Source organism: Panthera onca, chromosome A2 (assembly GCF_046562875.1).
Source record: "Panthera onca isolate mPanOnc1 chromosome A2, mPanOnc1 haplotype 2, whole genome shotgun sequence".
In the NCBI taxonomy this organism is placed as follows: Eukaryota; Metazoa; Chordata; class Mammalia; order Carnivora; family Felidae; genus Panthera; species Panthera onca.
The window spans coordinates 163,700,759-163,718,257 of NC_138340.1; the positions used below are offsets into that span (position 1 = coordinate 163,700,759).

Here is a 17,499-nt window from a genome sequence, read left to right on the forward strand (position 1 = left end):
GGTAAACAGGACCTGATTTGTCTGAAGGCTGGTGGTCACTGAGAGGCTAAGCCACCAAGGGCTTCAGATACTCACTTTCACAATCAGAAAATCTTTCTTCAGGATTAAGCCAAAACGAGGTTTTTGTTTCTGATGGAAATGCAAACGCTCCCGAGAGAGAGCTCTCCCTTTGAACAAAACGCACGCCTCTCTCCTCTCCGAAGGTTTGGAAAGAAGCCTGGCCGATAAAATCTTGAATCCGAAGAAGAAGAGAGGGGAATTCTTCTAGAAATGTCAGGGGGAGGCGCGAGGTCTGGGCCTTCTAAGTTATAATGACTGACATCGAAGCGTCCACCGGGGTGAGAGAATCCAGTGAGTTCTACAGTTCTCTGTCAAGCAGAGCATGCTATAGACGCGGTGTGACCAAATCTGGCCCGGTTTCAAAAGCATCATCAAGGAAATGAAGGTTTGTGTCCTCATAATTCATAGCCTGCCTTGCTCCACAAAGGATCCGGGGCACTTTACAAGGAGACAGAAGATACATCTGGATATTGTGAGTTCAATCTAGGGTGGGAGGACGGGCACGAGACCTCCGGGGGGCACAGGACCTGAATGAGGAAGGTCTCACATCTGCAGACCTCGGCCAGCTCGAAGCCGTCTACCTGGGTGCGGGTGGGAGCCAGCCGCCCCGTCCCGGGCACCTGTGGCCAGCCTGGTGGCGCCCTCTGGCCGCAGCCTAGAAAATGGACCTCAGGGCGCCCCCGTGATTCGATTCCCATGCTGAAGTTACTTCCAGGAGAAAGCGTGCCCTATGCCAGCGGAAGACAGAAATCCTGGAGAAAGACCACGGACAACTGAGCTCAGGACAAGCTCTCCCACCTGGGGCTTCCGCTGCTAGAAGGCAGGAAGGAATGCGCTCCAGGGACAGACCAAGGAAGGGATACGTGCTGGTCCCTGCGGGCACGGGTCCTACGGGAGCTTGAGATGGAGACTAAAAAAAGGTGTTCAAAGGGGCTTGCTGGAAGGTCACCGAGAAGCCACAGGCTGGGGCCGGCGGCCGAGGAAAGAGCTCCAGGCTGGCGGCTTCTCCCCTCCGCAAGGTGGCCTGAGACCCGACGTCCACCTCGGGAGGCAGAGGGCGAGGCCCGATGATGGACGGACGTGCATGACAACTCAGAGCGGCTGCAGGGCCTGAGGGAGCCAGGGATGTGGCCTCCGCGGCAAGCGGTCTTCTGTGCGAAGGCCAGAGGGAAACCTCTCCGCCGGCCGGGCTCCGAGGGAGCATCGGTGTGCGTGCGTGCGTGTTTGCTTTTTTGAAGCGGTCTTCCTTCCGTGGTCGGTTTTCATTTGTCTTTCCTTTATCGTCTCTGCGAAGAGTCGCGCTTCTCCAAGCCGCCGAGACCTCTTGCTGAATGCGGGCAATGCCCCGTCTTCGGAAGCGGCGGGCCTGAGAGCCCAGGCCAGCGGGCGGACTCACCGATGAACAAAGGCAAGGGGTTTGTTGGATGCCCTCTAAGTGCCCAGCGCCGTTCTAGACACTGAGAAAAGAGCCCGGGACGAAACAGAGGCCCTCGTCTCACAGCGCGTACGTTCTGGAGGGAAGGGCAGCCGAGAGAAGCGATAAAGACCCACTACCTACAGTGGAGAAAAAGCAGTGTGATGTGGAGAATGCTTCTATTCTGTGCAGGCGCCCGAGGAGGGCCCTTCCAAAGAGGAGGTGTTGAGGGGCTCCTGGGGGCTCAGTTGGTTGAGCGTCTGACTTCTGCTCAGGTCACGATCTCGCGGTCCGTGAGTTCGAGCCCCGCGTCGGGCCCTGTGCTGACAGCTCGGGGCCTGGAGCCCGCGTCGGATTCTGTGTCTCCCTCTCTCTCTGCCCCTCCCCAACTCACACTCTGTATCTCTCTCTGTCTCAAAAACAAATAAACATTTAAAAAAAAAAAAAAGGAGGTGTTAAGGGGCAGGGTGGGAGCTGGGGGTGCGGTGGTCTCCCCTGAACGCAGGAGCACCCCTCTAGAGGTGTCCCTGCCCCTCTGTCCTCCCCAGAACAGTAACTGAGCTTCGGGCTCTGGTCTCACTGCCCACACTCCCACGTCCCGCCCAGCTCAAATCCACCTTCTGGAGTCTTCCGTTCACTCCCTGGACCCCATCACGTACCTAAGCATTGCTCCCTCGGATAGCTCGTGCTTTTCCCACGCGGATCATCTAACTCTTCTCTACCCAGACCAATGTACCGACGCTCTCAGCATCAAGCCTGCAAACTTCCGGGGACGGTGAGAAAGGCTGTGAACGCTCCCATCGCGTTTACACATATATTTTTTGCACCCTTTAAAAGGCCTGACACCCCAAGATTTTCATCCACTTTTCAGGGCGTTTAAGTAACATGTAAAGTTTCGTTCTACATGGAAGTGAGTTTGGTGCAAGGAATAACCAAGGAAATACCTCTATTTTCCTTTCTCTTCAGTGGCTGGCTATTGTCCTATTATTGGCTTATATATTCCTAAAATCCCCTCCTTTAAAGAAGAGTCTTCGTATCTGGGTTAAAAGTAGATTCGGGAGTTAGGCCACCTGAGTTCAAATCTTGGTTCCACCGCTTACCAGCTGTGTGGCCTTTGCTCAATGACTTGCCCTCTCTGTGGCTCAGTTTTTATTTTGATAAAAATGGTAAAAATACGACTTTATAGGGTTTTTTATGAAGATTAAAACAATTGTTACATAGGACACGCTTAGAATGCACGTAATAGGCATTCGTAATTATTTATGTTTATCAGGCAGAATATTTACATTATAATAATTAATAACGATTAGAAAGCAAAGTTTAGTGACGTGACATTAAGCCGCTCTTGAGGTCCTGCCTTGCTGACTGTGCAAGATTGTTTTATTATTATCTAAAAAACTTTGGGGTGCCTGGGTGGCTCAGGTCACGATCTCGCGGTCCATGGTTTGGAGCCCCGCATCAGGCTCTCTGCTGGCAGCTCAGAGCCTGGAGCCTGCTTTGGATTCTGTGTCTCCCTCTCTCTCTGCCCCTCCCTCCCTCATGCTCTGTCTCCCTCTCTCAAAAATCGATATTAAAAAATTTTAAAAACCTTTAAACTATTATTTGAATTCAGGAACATACTGCCATGGGCTTTCCTTTCCTTTCCTCATCTCCAAAGGCAAGATCAAGCTCTAAAACAAATCTTTCGAAGATAAAGGTTCGCTGTTCTGGAAGCTTCCACTGCCACAAGGCCACTTCGGATTTCTTGAGGTGCTCGACAGGGTCCATTCTGGACCGTAATGTCTCCACTGCAACTGCTCCATCCTGCCACTGCATCGTGAAAGCGGCCACACTCCAAAGAAATAAAGGGGTGTGACTGTTTCAATAAAGCTTTATTTACAGCAACTGGTGGCAGGCCAGAGTTCGTCCCCAGGCTGTAGTCTGCCCACCAGCGTATGAGAGGAAGAGGCAAAAAAGCAGATTATGGTTTCGGGTGGGGTAAGACCCTGAGCCTCAAGAGAAGCAGGTTTGCTGCTACATAGTGGGGCTGCAGGCAGTACGAGAAAGACCCAGAAGCCCCAAGACATGTCTCGAATCAACGTGCCACTGGACCTTAGGCCAGAGGTGAATATCAGTGGAAGACTGCAGCCACGCCACGGAGGCAGCTCCTCCATGAGATAAGATCCTTCTAGAACAGAGCTTTGGTTCTCTCCCCTGGGCCAAGAACGCCCGCCAGCCTGGGTACCCATTGGTGCCAGGGCCAGATGTACCATCTGGACTGAAGCTCCCACCTAGATTCCCTTCCTCGTTCTCGGAGTGTCTGAAGACCGAATTATCTCCTTTTCCTTTTTTAGTTCCCCCTTGAAGATGAGCGTGATCGTCGTTTCTGTCTTCCTGCTTCCTTTCCCCCTAACAACCGATCACGGTGTTTATCCAGCTTGCGTGTGTATCCGTGCCACCGGGGAGGCTGCTGAACTTTTAGGTCCTGTGCCACCCTGTGGGCCCTAAGTCACACGACAGAGAGGCAGGCGGCAGACAGAACTCGAGGAGGCATCACCTTGAGAGGGTAGACTCGGAAAACATCCTTGGTCGGTGGTTCAAGGGAGGTAGCATGGGCGGGTGTCCTGGGACCCGGTCTTCTCTGGGCTGAACATCCCTTCCCAGAGAGCTTCTGTGGAGAAGCCAAGCGCCCACCCCCACGAAATCAATGCTTGTCTTTAGGAGCAGCTGAAGCCATTCCAAAGCCCTCCTGAGCCCCTTCTGCAGCTGCCTCGCCAGATGGTACAAAGGAGCCTTGACAAGCAATGCCTACTCCATAGCATCTCATGAGACGGACCTTTGAAACAGTGTCTTCCAGCCGAGAACACCGAAGAACCCTTTACAATGCCGACCAGAAAAAGGCAGCAAGGGCTCCTGCTTCCCAGGGAGCTGAGAGTCTGGCCCTTGTCCACTAGCCAACATCCCACCCTCCCAGACCCCGTATCGTGGCTTCTCCTTTCTACCTTCAGAAAGGACCCTGGTCGTAACAGGCTGGCCACTCCACACCCACAAAATCGTCTACGCCCCCAGCCCGTGATGTGAACCGTACATCTCGGCTTTTCCCATACAACCTGTGTCCTGTCTTGGACAGTGTACCCCAGACTCATGCCTTCCCAGGAACCTCAGAGGGTGACCTTTCTGAAAACAGGGTCACCGCAGATGCCCTCACGATAGAGTCGGACAGACGGGCTGCTAACCCAATATGATTTAGCTCTTATAAGAAGAGAAGAGCCTCACGGACGTAGACACAGGCGACGATGGACGCAGAGACAGAGATCGGAGAGATGCTTCTACAAGCCAAGGGACACCAAGGATTTCTGGCAGCACCCGAAGCCAAGAGGAAGTCGCGGAAGATTCTTCTCTAGACCCTTCAGAGGGAGCACCACCCTACCGACATCTTGATTTTGGACTTCCGGCCTCCAGAAACGTGAAAGTAGACATTTCTGTTGTCCCAACCATCCAGGTTGGGGTACTTTGTTACGCAGCCCCAGGAGCCCGATGCAGCCTCGTTCTGTCATAACCAATGGAGGCTTGATGCCACCGTTGAAGAAACAGGACACGCCGATGAAGATCTGTCTGATATCCCCTCCTCTTAGAGGACATCTGAGAATTTCAGCATCTCTGTCAAGGAAGCTGGGGATGCTTCCTAGCACGCGAGGACATCGATGCTGGGACGGGCCTCCCTCGTGGGCTTTGTATATATAGTTCCCAACTACATGTTGCCCCCCTGATGTCCCCTGGAGGGCCACTGTGTCATATGACATCTGTGAATTTATGCTTAGGTCTGCTCATCAAGGGGGATGACTTCGGGGGTACTGGCAACAATATCCCACACCACAAAAAAAAAGGAAAAGAAAAGAAAAGAAAAGAAAAGCGTTCCCCACCCTCTCCTTGCAAATCACAGAGTCTGAATTTGCACCGCGTGCCCCGGCCTTGCAGATTGAGTATTGCTTTAGCCTGCAGGTCCTGAGTGCAAATGCAGGCTGGGAAGAGACGACCTCAAGTCACTGCCCTCCCCAACAGGAGCTTTCTGTCATCAGAAAAACTCAGAAGGCGCGGGGCGATGTGCTGAGACACGGGGGGAGGAGAAAAACTCCGTCTCCTTTACAGGTTGCCTCGTGCATTTCCGCTTATGATCATCAGTGCTCCGTGGAGAGTATTTTCTCCTCCGCTCACAAACACTCAAGAGCCTCAACTCTCTCTTAAGCATATGTTTCCTTCCCTTGTTTCTCTAGATCAACCCCAGCTGCCCAGAGCCCAGAACAGAAAGAGGATCTGTCAGAAACAGGGACGCTCAAACCCCACGAAACCAGCCACGGGCCGCGAGGGCCACCTCTGGCAGACCACAGCACTGCTGATTTCAGGGAAGGCTGCCGGCCAGAGTGTCTGCGGCTGTCCTTAGAAGTCACACAGTGAGTACCGGGATGTTTCTGGTTAGCCTCGAACCGACGCCTTAGTACAGGGAGAGAGTGACAGGTGGAAAGCGGCAGTGTTCCGGGGCGACGGCTGTTCTTGGGGGGCGGCCACAGACATAGGTACTCAGCACCAAGTCACCGACAGCCACCCAGCCAGCCTGGGCGCCCCGCAAATGGCACCGTGGCCCCGCGGGCCGTAGGAAGGTCCCCAGCGGCCCGGCACCCACCTGAAACAATAGCATCAATGTCTTACTTTTTCTGGAGCGGGAGAAGAACCTGATGCCCCCGGGCGAGGTAGACGGGTTGGAGTTGGGGGAAGATTCTTTGGAGGAGGAGCGAAAGATCCCACTGAAGCTCATGCGGCGTGGGGAGCGCGGAGGGGACTCCTGGTAGGAAAATGGGAACACAGTTTTGGGAGAGCCGGGGCTGGCCTTGGGCCTCACGGGAGCAGACACGGGGCTGGAGGGCCGGTGCTGGGGGCCTCGAGAGAAGAACCCTTTGGAGGGGCTGCCCGAGCTGCAGGGGCTGTCCACCTGGGGAGAGACAGACAAACAGAGCGGTCACTCCGAGCACGGGCACTCAGACCTCAGCCCCACGCCGGACCCGTCGCGGCTGGACCGGTCCCTCCCCATATTCACCGCCACCGGGCTGCACCTTCGTGGCACCCTGCCCCAGAGACGGCCCCGAGCTCTTCTACACACACCGGGAGCGACCCCACGGGCCGGAGGAAAGGACCTGACCCAAGGTGGCCCGTCCGCAGGCCCGTCAGCACCACCCAGGGCTCCGCTGACCTCCACCCAGCCCTCTAGAAGGGGCTTCCTGGAGCGGACGAGCACGGAAGAGGCAGCGAGATGGTTTGAGACGACGCATCTTCCCCTTTATCCTATTTGTGGGTCTGTCTCCTGGCGTCTACTTCTTCACGCCTCACGTCTGTCCTTCTCGAGGTCTGACTACCCTGGCACGATGGTCTCTTGGCCCTCTTCGAAGGAGGAAACACAGGGGCGCCTGGGTGGCTCGGTCGGTCGACCTGATTCCGGCTCAGGTCGCGATCCCAGGGTCACGGGATCGAGCCCTGCGTCAGGCTCGGTGCTGGCAGCAGAAAGGCTGCTTAGGATTCTCTCTCCCTCTCCCTCTGCCCCTTCCCTGCTCTCGCCCTCCCTAAAATAAATAAGTTAATAAATAATTTAATAAAGAAGTAACTTAATTCATAGAATTTTTAAAAATTCAGAGGAGGAAACGTATACCTCTAAGGCCTGAACCACGGCCGGCCTGGGGCTCCACCGAGAGGCAGTCCCAGCGCTGAGGAACATGAATTCCACCACCCCCCCCCCAAGCTGCTGTGGCATTAGGATGACTGGGGCTGGTGACAGGGCTCAGGAAGGAAGTTAACAAGGCCCAGTTCGCTGGTGACTAGACCTTGTAGTTACGGTCTGAGATACGACGACTCCGTCCACGGCGTCAAGCCGGGGCACGTGACTCACGCACTTGGACGGACATCGGAAGCCGGAGCTACACCTGCAGCCTGAGTGCGAGGGTCTGACCCCGACTCACCCCTCACTGGGCCTCCCTGTGCACAACTTAGTCTCGTCGTGCCTCAGTTTCCTCATCTGTAAGCCGAGGCGTCACGCCCGCCCGCCCCCGAGTCGCAGGAGCTACCCTCTGCGCGTTCGTTTGCTCCTGTCGGTTTGGCAAACTTGCAACACGGGGGCCAGAAGGACCTCAGGGCCTACCCGGTCCCACGGTAGGAAAGAACAGCGACGGGTCCACGGGGCTCGCGGGGCGAGGAGGAGGCCGGGCAGGGAACCGCCCAGCGTGCTGAGACCCCGCGATGCCACCCAGCTGGTGGCCACAGGCTCGCAAAGATAGGTGAGGGCACGAGGGCACGCACACGACCAGAGGTAGCATCTGTGGGGCTCTGGCCTCTGTCCCCGGGGGTGGCTGAGCGACCCAGGGCCCCTGTGAGCTCTTCCCCCACCAGAGGGCGCCCCGAACTGGGCTTACGACTCCTCGCTGGAGGTTATGCCCTCCCCGGAGTGGGGGTGGGGCTGAGGGGGGCCTCAGTGACCCTCAACCACAAGTCACTTCTCCCTACAACTCCCCACTTTATACTAGAGGGCCCGTGGGGCCATATGGGGGTGCCCAGGTGGGCTCCACGTCCGTCCCTTCAGTGAGTGAGCTTCTGGGACAGAGGCCGGGACTACAACAGTCACAGACCACAAGCGCGTCTCCTTATAGAGAGGTGAATTTTTTTCTCTCTTTAGCCCTTGATATTGAAAGCCTTTAGACCTCTGCTCCCTGTGCTCTGAGTTCTCGATTTTGCCACTATCCCCCCCACCTATGGGACTCAGGCTTCCTCACGTTGTTCTGAACCCTAAGAATGACTAAGAAGGAGACGTTCTCCACGCAGTAGACCAGACGCGCCTATGGCCAGGGGTGGGGGTGGGGGTGGGGGGGGGTGGGGAACGTCACACAAGGAGTGGAAGGTGACCCAACAGCGGGGCGATGCAGGCAAGGAGTCTGGACACGGAGACTGGAGTCTGAATCACGGCTCCGTTTCCAGCGGTGTGGACAAGCGACCTAAGGTCCAGGGCCCTCATCCATCCAAGGGGGGACACTAGGCCGACCCACGGGGTGCGAAGTTGACTGGATCGACGGCGGGGAAGCACCTGGCACACAGTGAGCACGCCATGCATATTTGATCCGTGCTCCTGGTCATGAATTTGTAACTAACGGTTGCCTGATGTTTGTGGGGCGTCAGGGGGGCAGGGCTGACTTACGGCGCGACACCACCTGCGGTGTAAGAACCTGACTCTTCCCCGAGGCTTTCCGGCAAGGGGATGGCACAGATTTGCTCAGGGCAGACCATTTGGTGGCCTCCACCATCGCTCACTGAGCACCCCTGAGCCCGAAGCCAGGGGAAGGGGCCAGCCGGAGGCACACGGTGAAGGTCGCAAAGCTTCCACCCTCTCCCTCCCGAGAGGGGCAGAAATAGCTGCTGGAGGGAGTGGGAGCAGCCCGGAAGACACGAAACGGAGTCAAGGTCAGGTTTGAGGGGCGGAGGCAGAGTCGGTCGCATTTAGGAACCAGCTGCGAGGCTAACCCCACAGGCGACCCCCGAGTTTGCCGTGCTCCGCAAGGCCCCGGGGGGCTCTGCAGGGAGAAGGCAGAGCTGCTGGGCACATGCCCGTGTTGGGCTCTCTGGGGGAAGGGAGAATGGCGGGCAAGACGTGGCCGCCACGAGCCCGGAGCAGAGGGCCTTGAGCGCTGGCTTGGCCCTTATTTGGTAAACAAGGGGCACCCTAGGGTTCTCCTGCCTGGAATGCCATTCTGCACTGAGAATTCCAGGCCGACGGAGTCAGACACGGAGGAGGGAACCCACGGGAAGTAGACCTCTCCCCAAAAAGGCCAAACAATGGTGGACACAGCCCGGCTCCCCCTTCTTCTGCAGGGGCCCACGCTGCCTGGCAGAGGGGAGATGAGATGGCCGGGCATGCCAGCCGTCTGTTCCCTGCAGGCTGGGCGGGGGCGATGCTGATTCGGGGGCCAACGGAAGCTGCCGGGGACGGGGCTGTGGCTCATGCCTGCTGGCAAGGCTGCAATGAAGCAATACTTCGATAAATGTAATCGGACGACGCGCCGCCTCTGGACGAACAAAAGGGCCCGGAGACTCCCAAGATGTGTGCCGGCGGTTCAGGAGCTAACGGGGAGCGGACTCTCCAGCCGTCGGCCAGGAGGGCACTGGGGCAAAGGCCAGGCCGCCTGGTGCTCAGATCTTTGCTGCAGGCCTTCCGCAGACGCCCCGTCCCACCCCCGGCGCCATGCCGGCTGACCCAGAGCGGCTGCAACGGTGCTGAACGATCCCCGAGATGCCGGCACTGGCCTGGCCCCAGATGCTGGCCTGGGAACTGCACGCCAGAGCCGTGCAGAGTCAAGGTGACCAGAAGCTTCCCACAGAGACACGGTATGTGACAAAGCGCTGCCATCTCTGGGGGCGGGGGCACCGCGGACAGGGGTCCAGTGAGGAGGCCCGGAGATCCTGGATGACTGATGTGACAGATTGCCAGGTTGGCCGCTGGAATATTCAGGAACACCTGTCAAGGGGAGCTCAAGTGTAGCCCATCCATCCAGCTGCACAAGGGCTCCTGGGACGCAAGGGAGGCTGTGGGTGTCCGACTGTGTCCACACTTCTCCGCCCGAGGAGCCTGGCGGCCCCTCGGTGGCCCTCTGTGGCCACCCTCACGTCCACGGAAAGGGCTAGATGTCAGCAGAATCGAAGCCACGTTCCCCTTCACAGGGGTGTCTACGCTTGGAACTGGATTGATAACACGAAGGGGCAGAATCAGGCAGGGGAGGAGGGCAGCCCTCCTAAGGCAGTTTGGAAACTCTTCTCAGCAGTGGCCTAACTCTGCTTCTCAGAAAGGCCGACCTTATGTCCAAATAATTCGAGGCTACTGGAGTCTAATTGAAAGGAGGATTGCCAGGGTTCAAGGTCAGGGGGAGGGAACGCCTGCCCTCCGGGGACAGGGTGAGGGTGGCAGGGGGGAGACCGAGGGATGGCCTTCGGGAATCAGGATCAGCGGGAATCCCAAGCGCCCCGCCCTGTCCACGTTCTTCTGCCGCACCTTCTATCCGAGGCCCGTCTCCAGGCTACATCGGGCCACAGATGTAGGGGAGAAGCGCCTTCCCAGCTAACCAGCACTCCGGTCCCTCCGTGTCCCGTGCCCTTGTCAGACCATCTGGAACAATTCACTACCTTCTCGGGAGTCCGGGCCTCCTCTCCCAGCCAGACCATGGGCTGTTGAGGCCCATGTCCCAGACGTCACCATTGCCAATGTCCCCCAGCATTCCAAGGACACGCTGGGGGTGCAATAAACCCTCATGGTCCCTTTCCGCTCCCATGTCATGCATTTGTGACAATGACTTTGCTCTGGAACCCTCTGGGAGCCACCAAAGTGGGGGCCGGCCGGGCTGGGTGAGGCCTCAGTCCTCGCCGTGTATCTTCACTGCATGCAAGGTTCCGCCTCAGATTTTTCACCTCGAGGACGGGCTTCCTGGCGTCCAACCCCCGCGAGGAGGAAGACCCGCCCTGCAGCCGCAGACCGTGCCCTTCCGGGCTAGGAACTCTGCGGCTCCTTCCTGAGGGCATCCTCTGAGGGGTTCTGTGGGCTGGGCCACGGTGACCGCTAATCAGGTCGTTGGTTCGGTCTGGACAGGGAGCTGAGGCCAGGGGAACCCCGCAGGCCTAAACCAGGCTATGCTGCCTTAACTGTGCGCAATTCAAAATGCTTAGAGAACAGGCTAGCCCTCCGCCCTGGAGCTCCGGCCCCAACCCCGGGCTGTACCCAGAGCCGGAGTCGTGCGGCCCGGTACGTCTGTGCCAAGACACTGCCCACGGCACCCATGTGGCTGGGCCCCTCCTGAGGTCCCTTCCCCGCCCCCGGGGCCGTGGGTAACAGGGCCCGGGAAGAACTTGCTGCCCAGCTCTCTGCCCCACCCTCGCTCCCGACGGCTGGCCGCCTCAACCTCCCCTTTCGTGCCGCGCGCCCACTGACGCTCATGGGATATACACTTCTTGTCGGCGGCCTGACCCCACACGGCCGTCAGCCTTGCCGAGACACCGGCTGACCAGCAGGGCAGGGTTGGCAGTGAGCTAGACAGAGGCAAGGAGAAGTGGCCAGGAGACCAAAGGGAAGGACGGACACCCAGAGCGGAGGGCGGGGGGGGGGGGGCCTGTCCGTGACGTGACGGGCCGTCCGTGATGGGACGGATGGTCTCCAAATCTCCCATTTACTGATACTTTGAGCCTCTTCTCTTTGCTTATTGTTGATCTTCCACATTATCTCGGACTCCTTTGGGGAGACAAGGGGGAGGGCATGGCTGAACCCAGAGGGAGGAGAGAAGGGAAAAAAGCCCAGGAGGCCCTCAAATTAGAGAGCCGCAAGTGTGAGGGGCATGGCCAGGTGAGGTGGGTCATCCCAGCAGCGGCCAGGTGTACCAGCGGGTAAGCAGCGGGGACTGCATGTAGGAGCACAGGTGAATGTGCAGGTGGGAGCACCGATGGATGAACAAGTGGGAATACAAATGGATGAGCAGGTGGGAGCACAGCGGATGTGCAGGTGGGAGCACGGGTGGATGTGCAGATAGGAGCACAGATGGATGTGCAGGTGGGAGCACAGGTGGATGTGCAAGAGGGAGCACCGATGGATGAGCAGGTGGGAATACAAGTGGATGAACGGGTGGGAGCACAGTGGATGTGCAGGTGGGAGCACCGATGGATGAGCAGGTGGGAATATAAGCGGATGAACGGGTGGGAGCACAGTGGATGTGCAGGTGGGAGCACGGGTGGATGTGCAGGTGGGAGCACTGATGGATGAGCAGGTGGGAATACAAGCGGATGAGCGGGTGGGAGCACAGTAGATGTGCATGTGGGAGCACGGGTGGATGTGCAGGCGGACGTTTGTCTTGGGCTCTCACCGAGGGAGTCCCGCCTCAGTGGCACCCCAGGTGAGCCGCGAGATGTTGTGAGAAAGGTGGCTTACCTTACGAGAAGCATGCTTTTCTGAGCTCTCCAGGTCTCCGTCCAGGAGAGGCATGGCAAAGGAACTCAGGTCCTAGGATGGAAAGAGAGCATGTGGTCAGCGGAGTGGCCCTCGGGTGCCCACCCGGCCTCATCCAGGGGCCTCACTGACTCTGTGTGTGCATCGCCACCCCCTCCTAAGTCCTCCGTAAACACGGACCACGAGGGAGGGGTGTGGATGTAAGCGGAGACAGAGGACGGGGCACCGCATGCCAGCTCCCTCTAAGATCGGGAGGGAGATCCAGCAGCACGTCCAGCAGGAGAACACGCTCACATTCCCTTCCAGAACAGGCCACTGCCCCCCACCGCCCCGGGGAAGGGGTGAGGAGAAGAGGCTGGGACTAGAGGCAGGAGGGAAAGTGCCCCAGGATGAAAACGGCCGTGGAGGGCAGGACTCTCGGCGCCCTGGGGAAAGGCTGATGGGACAGGACCTCGTGTCAGGACACAGAATGTGGGCTCGCGGAAGGGGTCCAGGACGCGTGTCTTCCTGGAGAGATGATGGGGGCTGGTGGCGGGGAGAGCCGGGCTGGCGGCTGGGGCTCAGTGCTCAGTGAAGCTGGGTGGCACGGTGGCACAGAGGGGCGGCGGGGACCCACACGCGGCATCACTCCACTCTCAGCTCTGCTCCTCCTTCCCCTGGTCTCACCTGACGGATGCCCTCACACCCCGGGAAGAAGCCCCACGTGGGAAGTCCAGCAGGAGAACTTGCCTGCGTCCTTAACCTTTCTTTTTTCCCTTTTTCGTTGTGGCAACATACACACAACACAGGACTTACGATCTTAACCACTTTGCGTGTACAGCTTGGGAGCGTTAGGTGCATTCACACCGCGCAGTCATCACCACCACCCGTCCCCCGGACCCTTCTCATCTTGCAAAAGGGAAACTCTGTCCTCGTCAGACAACTCCCCATCCCTTCCCCCAGCGGCTGGCACCCAGCATCCTACACCGTGTCTCTATAAATCTGACTACCCCAGTACCTAGCGTAGGTGGAATCATGCAGTATTTGCCCTGCTTCTGTGACTAGATTATTTCAGATGTTGTAGCCGGTGTCAGAGTTTCTTTCCTTTTAAAGGTGAATAACAGGCGCGCCTGGGTGGCTCGGGCCATTGAGCGTCTGACTCCTGATTTCAGCTCAGATCGTGATCTCGAGGTCGTGGGATCGATCCCCGCATCGGGGTCTGCACTGACGGTGGGGTACTCTCTCTCCTCTCTCTCCGCCCCTCCCCCTGCTCGCATGCACGCACACTCCCTCTCGCTCTCAAAATAAATAAATACAGATTTAAAAAGTGAATAACGCTCCATTGTATGGACGGGCCACATTTTGCTTATCCGTTCAACCGTCAGGGGACCCTTGGGTTGCTTGTACCTTGTAGCTATGGAGAAACGCTGCCGTGAACATAGGTGTTGAATCACGTCCCCCTCCCCCAAACCCGCGGGTTGGAGTTCTAACTCCCAGAACCTCAGAACGTGACTGTATTTGGAGACGGGTGTTCCCTCTTCTTTGGAAAGATGTCTGCTCAGGAAGTCCTTTGGCCATTTATTAACCAGGTTGTTTGCTGGTGAATTGGTGGGAGTCCTTTATGCATTCTGGACGCGAGCCTTCTGTCGGATGGATGCTTTGTGCATATTTTCTCCCATCCTGTAGGTTGCCTTTGCACTCTGGCGATCGGGTCCTTTGATGCCCAGAAGCTCGTAACTTTGAGGTCGTCCGATCTATCTGTTTTTACTTTGTTGCATGTGCCTTTGGTGACATGATGAAGACTTTGCTGCCAAATCCAATGTCAAGCGTCTCTTCCCCTGTGCTGTCTCCTAAGCCTTTTCTAGGTGTAGCTGTTACACTGAGGTCTGAGGTCCGTTCTGAGTCAGATTTTCTCTATGGTCTAAGGTGAGGGCCCACCTTCCTTGTTTTCCAGGGATATATTCATGTTCCCAGCACCATGCATCCAAAAGACTGCCTTTGGGGCCCCTGGGTGGCTCAGCCGATTGATTTCAGCTCAGGTCCTGGTCTCACCGTTCGTGGGATCGAGCCCTGAGTCGGGCTCTGCAGCAACAGCACAGAGCCTGCTTGGGATTCTCCCTCTCCCTCTCTCGCTACCCCTCCCCCTCTCATGGTTTCTCTCTGTTTCTCCAAAAATTAATACATAAACAAAAAAAAAAAAAAAAAAGAAAGAAAGAGGGGCATCCGGGTGGCTCAGTCAGTTGAGGGTCTGACATCGGCTCACGTCATGATCTCCTGGTTCGTGAGTCCGGGCCCTGCGTCGGGCTCGCTGCTGTCAGCCCAGAGCCCGCTTCGGATCCTCTGTCCCCCGCTCTCTCCGCCCCTGCCCTGCGTGCGCTCTTTCCCTCACTCAAAAATAAGTAAACATTTAAAAAATGAAAGGAAAGACGGTCTTTTCCCACTGAATGGCGTTGGCACTTTTGCTACACATCTCAGCTTGGCCACACATGTGAGGGTTTCTTTTGGGCTTTGTATTCTATCTCGGGGGCCGCATGTCTGTCTTCATGCTGGTACCACGTTGATTCAATGACTACGACTCTGTAGTAAGTTTTGAGATCAGGAACTGTGAAACATCTCACTCTGTTCTTCTTCTTTTTTTTCTAACATCCATTTATTTTTGAGAGAGAAACAGAGCGCAAGCAGGGGAGGGGCAGAGAGAGAGGGAGACGCAGACTCCGAAACGGGCTCCAGGCTCCGAGCTGTCAGCACAGAGCCCGACGCGGGGCTCGAACCCGTGAACAGTGAGGTCGTGACCTGAGCCGAAGTCGGATGCCGAACCAACTGAGCCACCCAGGCGCCCCTGTGTACCCAGGCTTTCTCGTAACCCATTCTGTCCCCGCCACCCTTCTTGCTGCTGGGATCCAGGTCTGTACCCTCCTCCCCCAGCTCTCTCTGGGGCTGCTTAATTGTCCTCTGAGACCTTCAGCCCCACCCCCTTCAGGCCATCTCCAAACCTCTGCTTGAAGAGTGATCCCTGAAAACGTGGGTCTCATTATGCCGGCCTCTCCCCTGGCACCCCAGGGACTCGGCAATGGCTCCCACCCCTGGTTGACCGGTGCGTGCTGATGAGCTCTTACGCGTGCAGATTCCAGACTCAGACTCCCTGGTGTTGAGGTCTGTGGTCTCGGGCCTGGTTGCACTTGGGAAGCTTCGGTCCCGCCGTGGAAGGGAGTTGATCCATCGACGGTGCAGTCCAGGCATCTCGGTGATTGGGCCGGCAGCCCGGGTGGAGGGCCACAGGTGACTGCCGGGAGGAGCCACGGTCAGGAACCCTCGTCCAGCCCCTGCGGTCTCCAGACCGGGCCCTGTGGATCCGCGGACTTCCACAGCCTTGTTTCTGATGTGCTTCTCTGCAGCCTTGTTTCTGATGTGCTTTTAAAACCCCGTCTCCCTTCAGCAAGTTCTCAGGCAGGCTGGTTTTTCCAATCGCGGCCGCGTGTCTGTGGACGCGGTCTGGAACGCCGTCTCAACTCCTCACACACCTCACTTCGAGGCTGCTCTTTGGCCGCTGTCCACCCCCTCCCAGGAGAACAGACCCTGCTTCACTTTAGTCCCTCCAGGACAGCGCCGGCCTCTAGCACAGAGCCTGGCCCAGGGCCGTGCGTGAATGGCCAGTGCTAGCCAGCACTGTCCCCAGCTCCTCACCCGCTCTGGGCTTTACTGGTCTTCCCGCCCCCTGCCACCCCCAATCCTGGTTCACACGGTGAACTCCTAACCTATATGACGGGACTTGGGGTGCCGTATTAGGATCGTTTACAAGTCTGTTTCTCTAACTAGGCTTTGCGTTCATCAGGGGCAAGGGGAAAGCTAGTCCCACTCTCCGCCCTGCATTTGCCGGGCGCACAGCGGGCACACGGCACCGTTCGGATCAGCACCCCCTCCCCTGGGCAGCCAGCGGGGGGCGGGGGGGGGGCCACGCGGTCTGTGCCCACGAGCAGGCCCCACGCGGCTGCAATTCCCTGGGAAGTGAGCAGGAACACGGTGTGGGATGCTTATCTCCTGTTTTAATGAGTACATTCCTCTCCGGTTTCAAATAATCATTACCCTCCAACATTTGTGCAGTACGGCGGTCTCCACGCGCGGAAGCCTTCGCACAAACACTCATTTGTTCCTTGTGGAACCATCACGCTCTAGCGACTGAGGCCCCAGTGGCTAAATGACTCACGTTAAGACGGTCTGGGAAGGGGAGAGACCAGAATGCTGGGCAGGCTCCTGCCGCAGGTGGCCCGTGGCCACGGGGGGCCGCCAGGAGCGGCCGCGGCGGGTCCCCCGCCCCGATTTCTGACCAGGGGGAGCTCATGGAAGTCCCAAGCCATCCGACCGCTGTGGTGTGTCTGCTCAGTCAAGCATCCCTACAGGGAAGTCCCTTGGCATGAGTGGCGGGCTTTGCTGGAAGGTTCCTCCGCCCCACATTCCATGACGCTAATCTTGGCTCTCATCTCTCAGAGCTCCCCAAGAAACAGCACACACCTGGGAGACCAGGCATGGGAAAATCTCGAACTGCAACTGCGGCCACAAGGCTATCAGCTGGTGGAATAACGGGAGGCCTGGCCTCCGAGCTCGGCTGACATTCCAGAAGGTTCAGGCTCTTGGAACTTCCCGTTTACAGGCTTTCGAAATTTTAAATTCCCACCAGAGCCTCACCCTTTCCTCACCGATTTCTCTTCTCCTTGCCATCCCTGAACCTCCTTTTCTGGTCTGCCAGCCGGTCAGGCCGCCCACGGTGCCAGGTGGGCACCTTGCTGGGCCATGTCGAGGCGCTAGGAGACGTTTAAGACCTGGTTGCGGCCAAGAGACTCTGGGATCGTCATCAGCCGCACACGCTATAGCCTAGACCTTGACCGCAGGCTCTGGAGACCACTGTCAGGGTCTCTGGGGAAAGTGAATTTTCAGGATTTGGGCTGATAAAGTCGCCTGTCAGGAAAGCATAAGGATAAAAGAGAAAAGACCTAAGTTTGGAAAAATCGCTGAGATGTAAGCTGACCTTAAAAGTAGCTCATTTAGGAGGCGCGCCTGG

At 57.5% G+C, this 17,499-nt stretch overlaps 1 protein-coding gene across 4 annotated transcripts in view; it reads right to left on the reverse strand.

The window, feature by feature from the left end:
• The window catches only part of PRKAG2 (protein kinase AMP-activated non-catalytic subunit gamma 2), a 256,695-nt gene that overhangs the window by 170,029 nt on the left and 69,167 nt on the right, over positions 1-17,499 (reverse strand). For all 4 annotated transcript variants that reach the window (XM_078437362.2, XM_078437360.2, XM_078437357.2 and 1 more), the window contains exons 2-3: positions 12,447-12,518; positions 6,161-6,440 (exon numbers count right to left, since the gene is read on the reverse strand). In XM_078437362.2, coding sequence (XP_078293488.1) covers positions 6,161-6,440; positions 12,447-12,518 — 352 coding nt within the window. The remainder of the gene's footprint in view (positions 1-6,160; positions 6,441-12,446; positions 12,519-17,499) is intronic.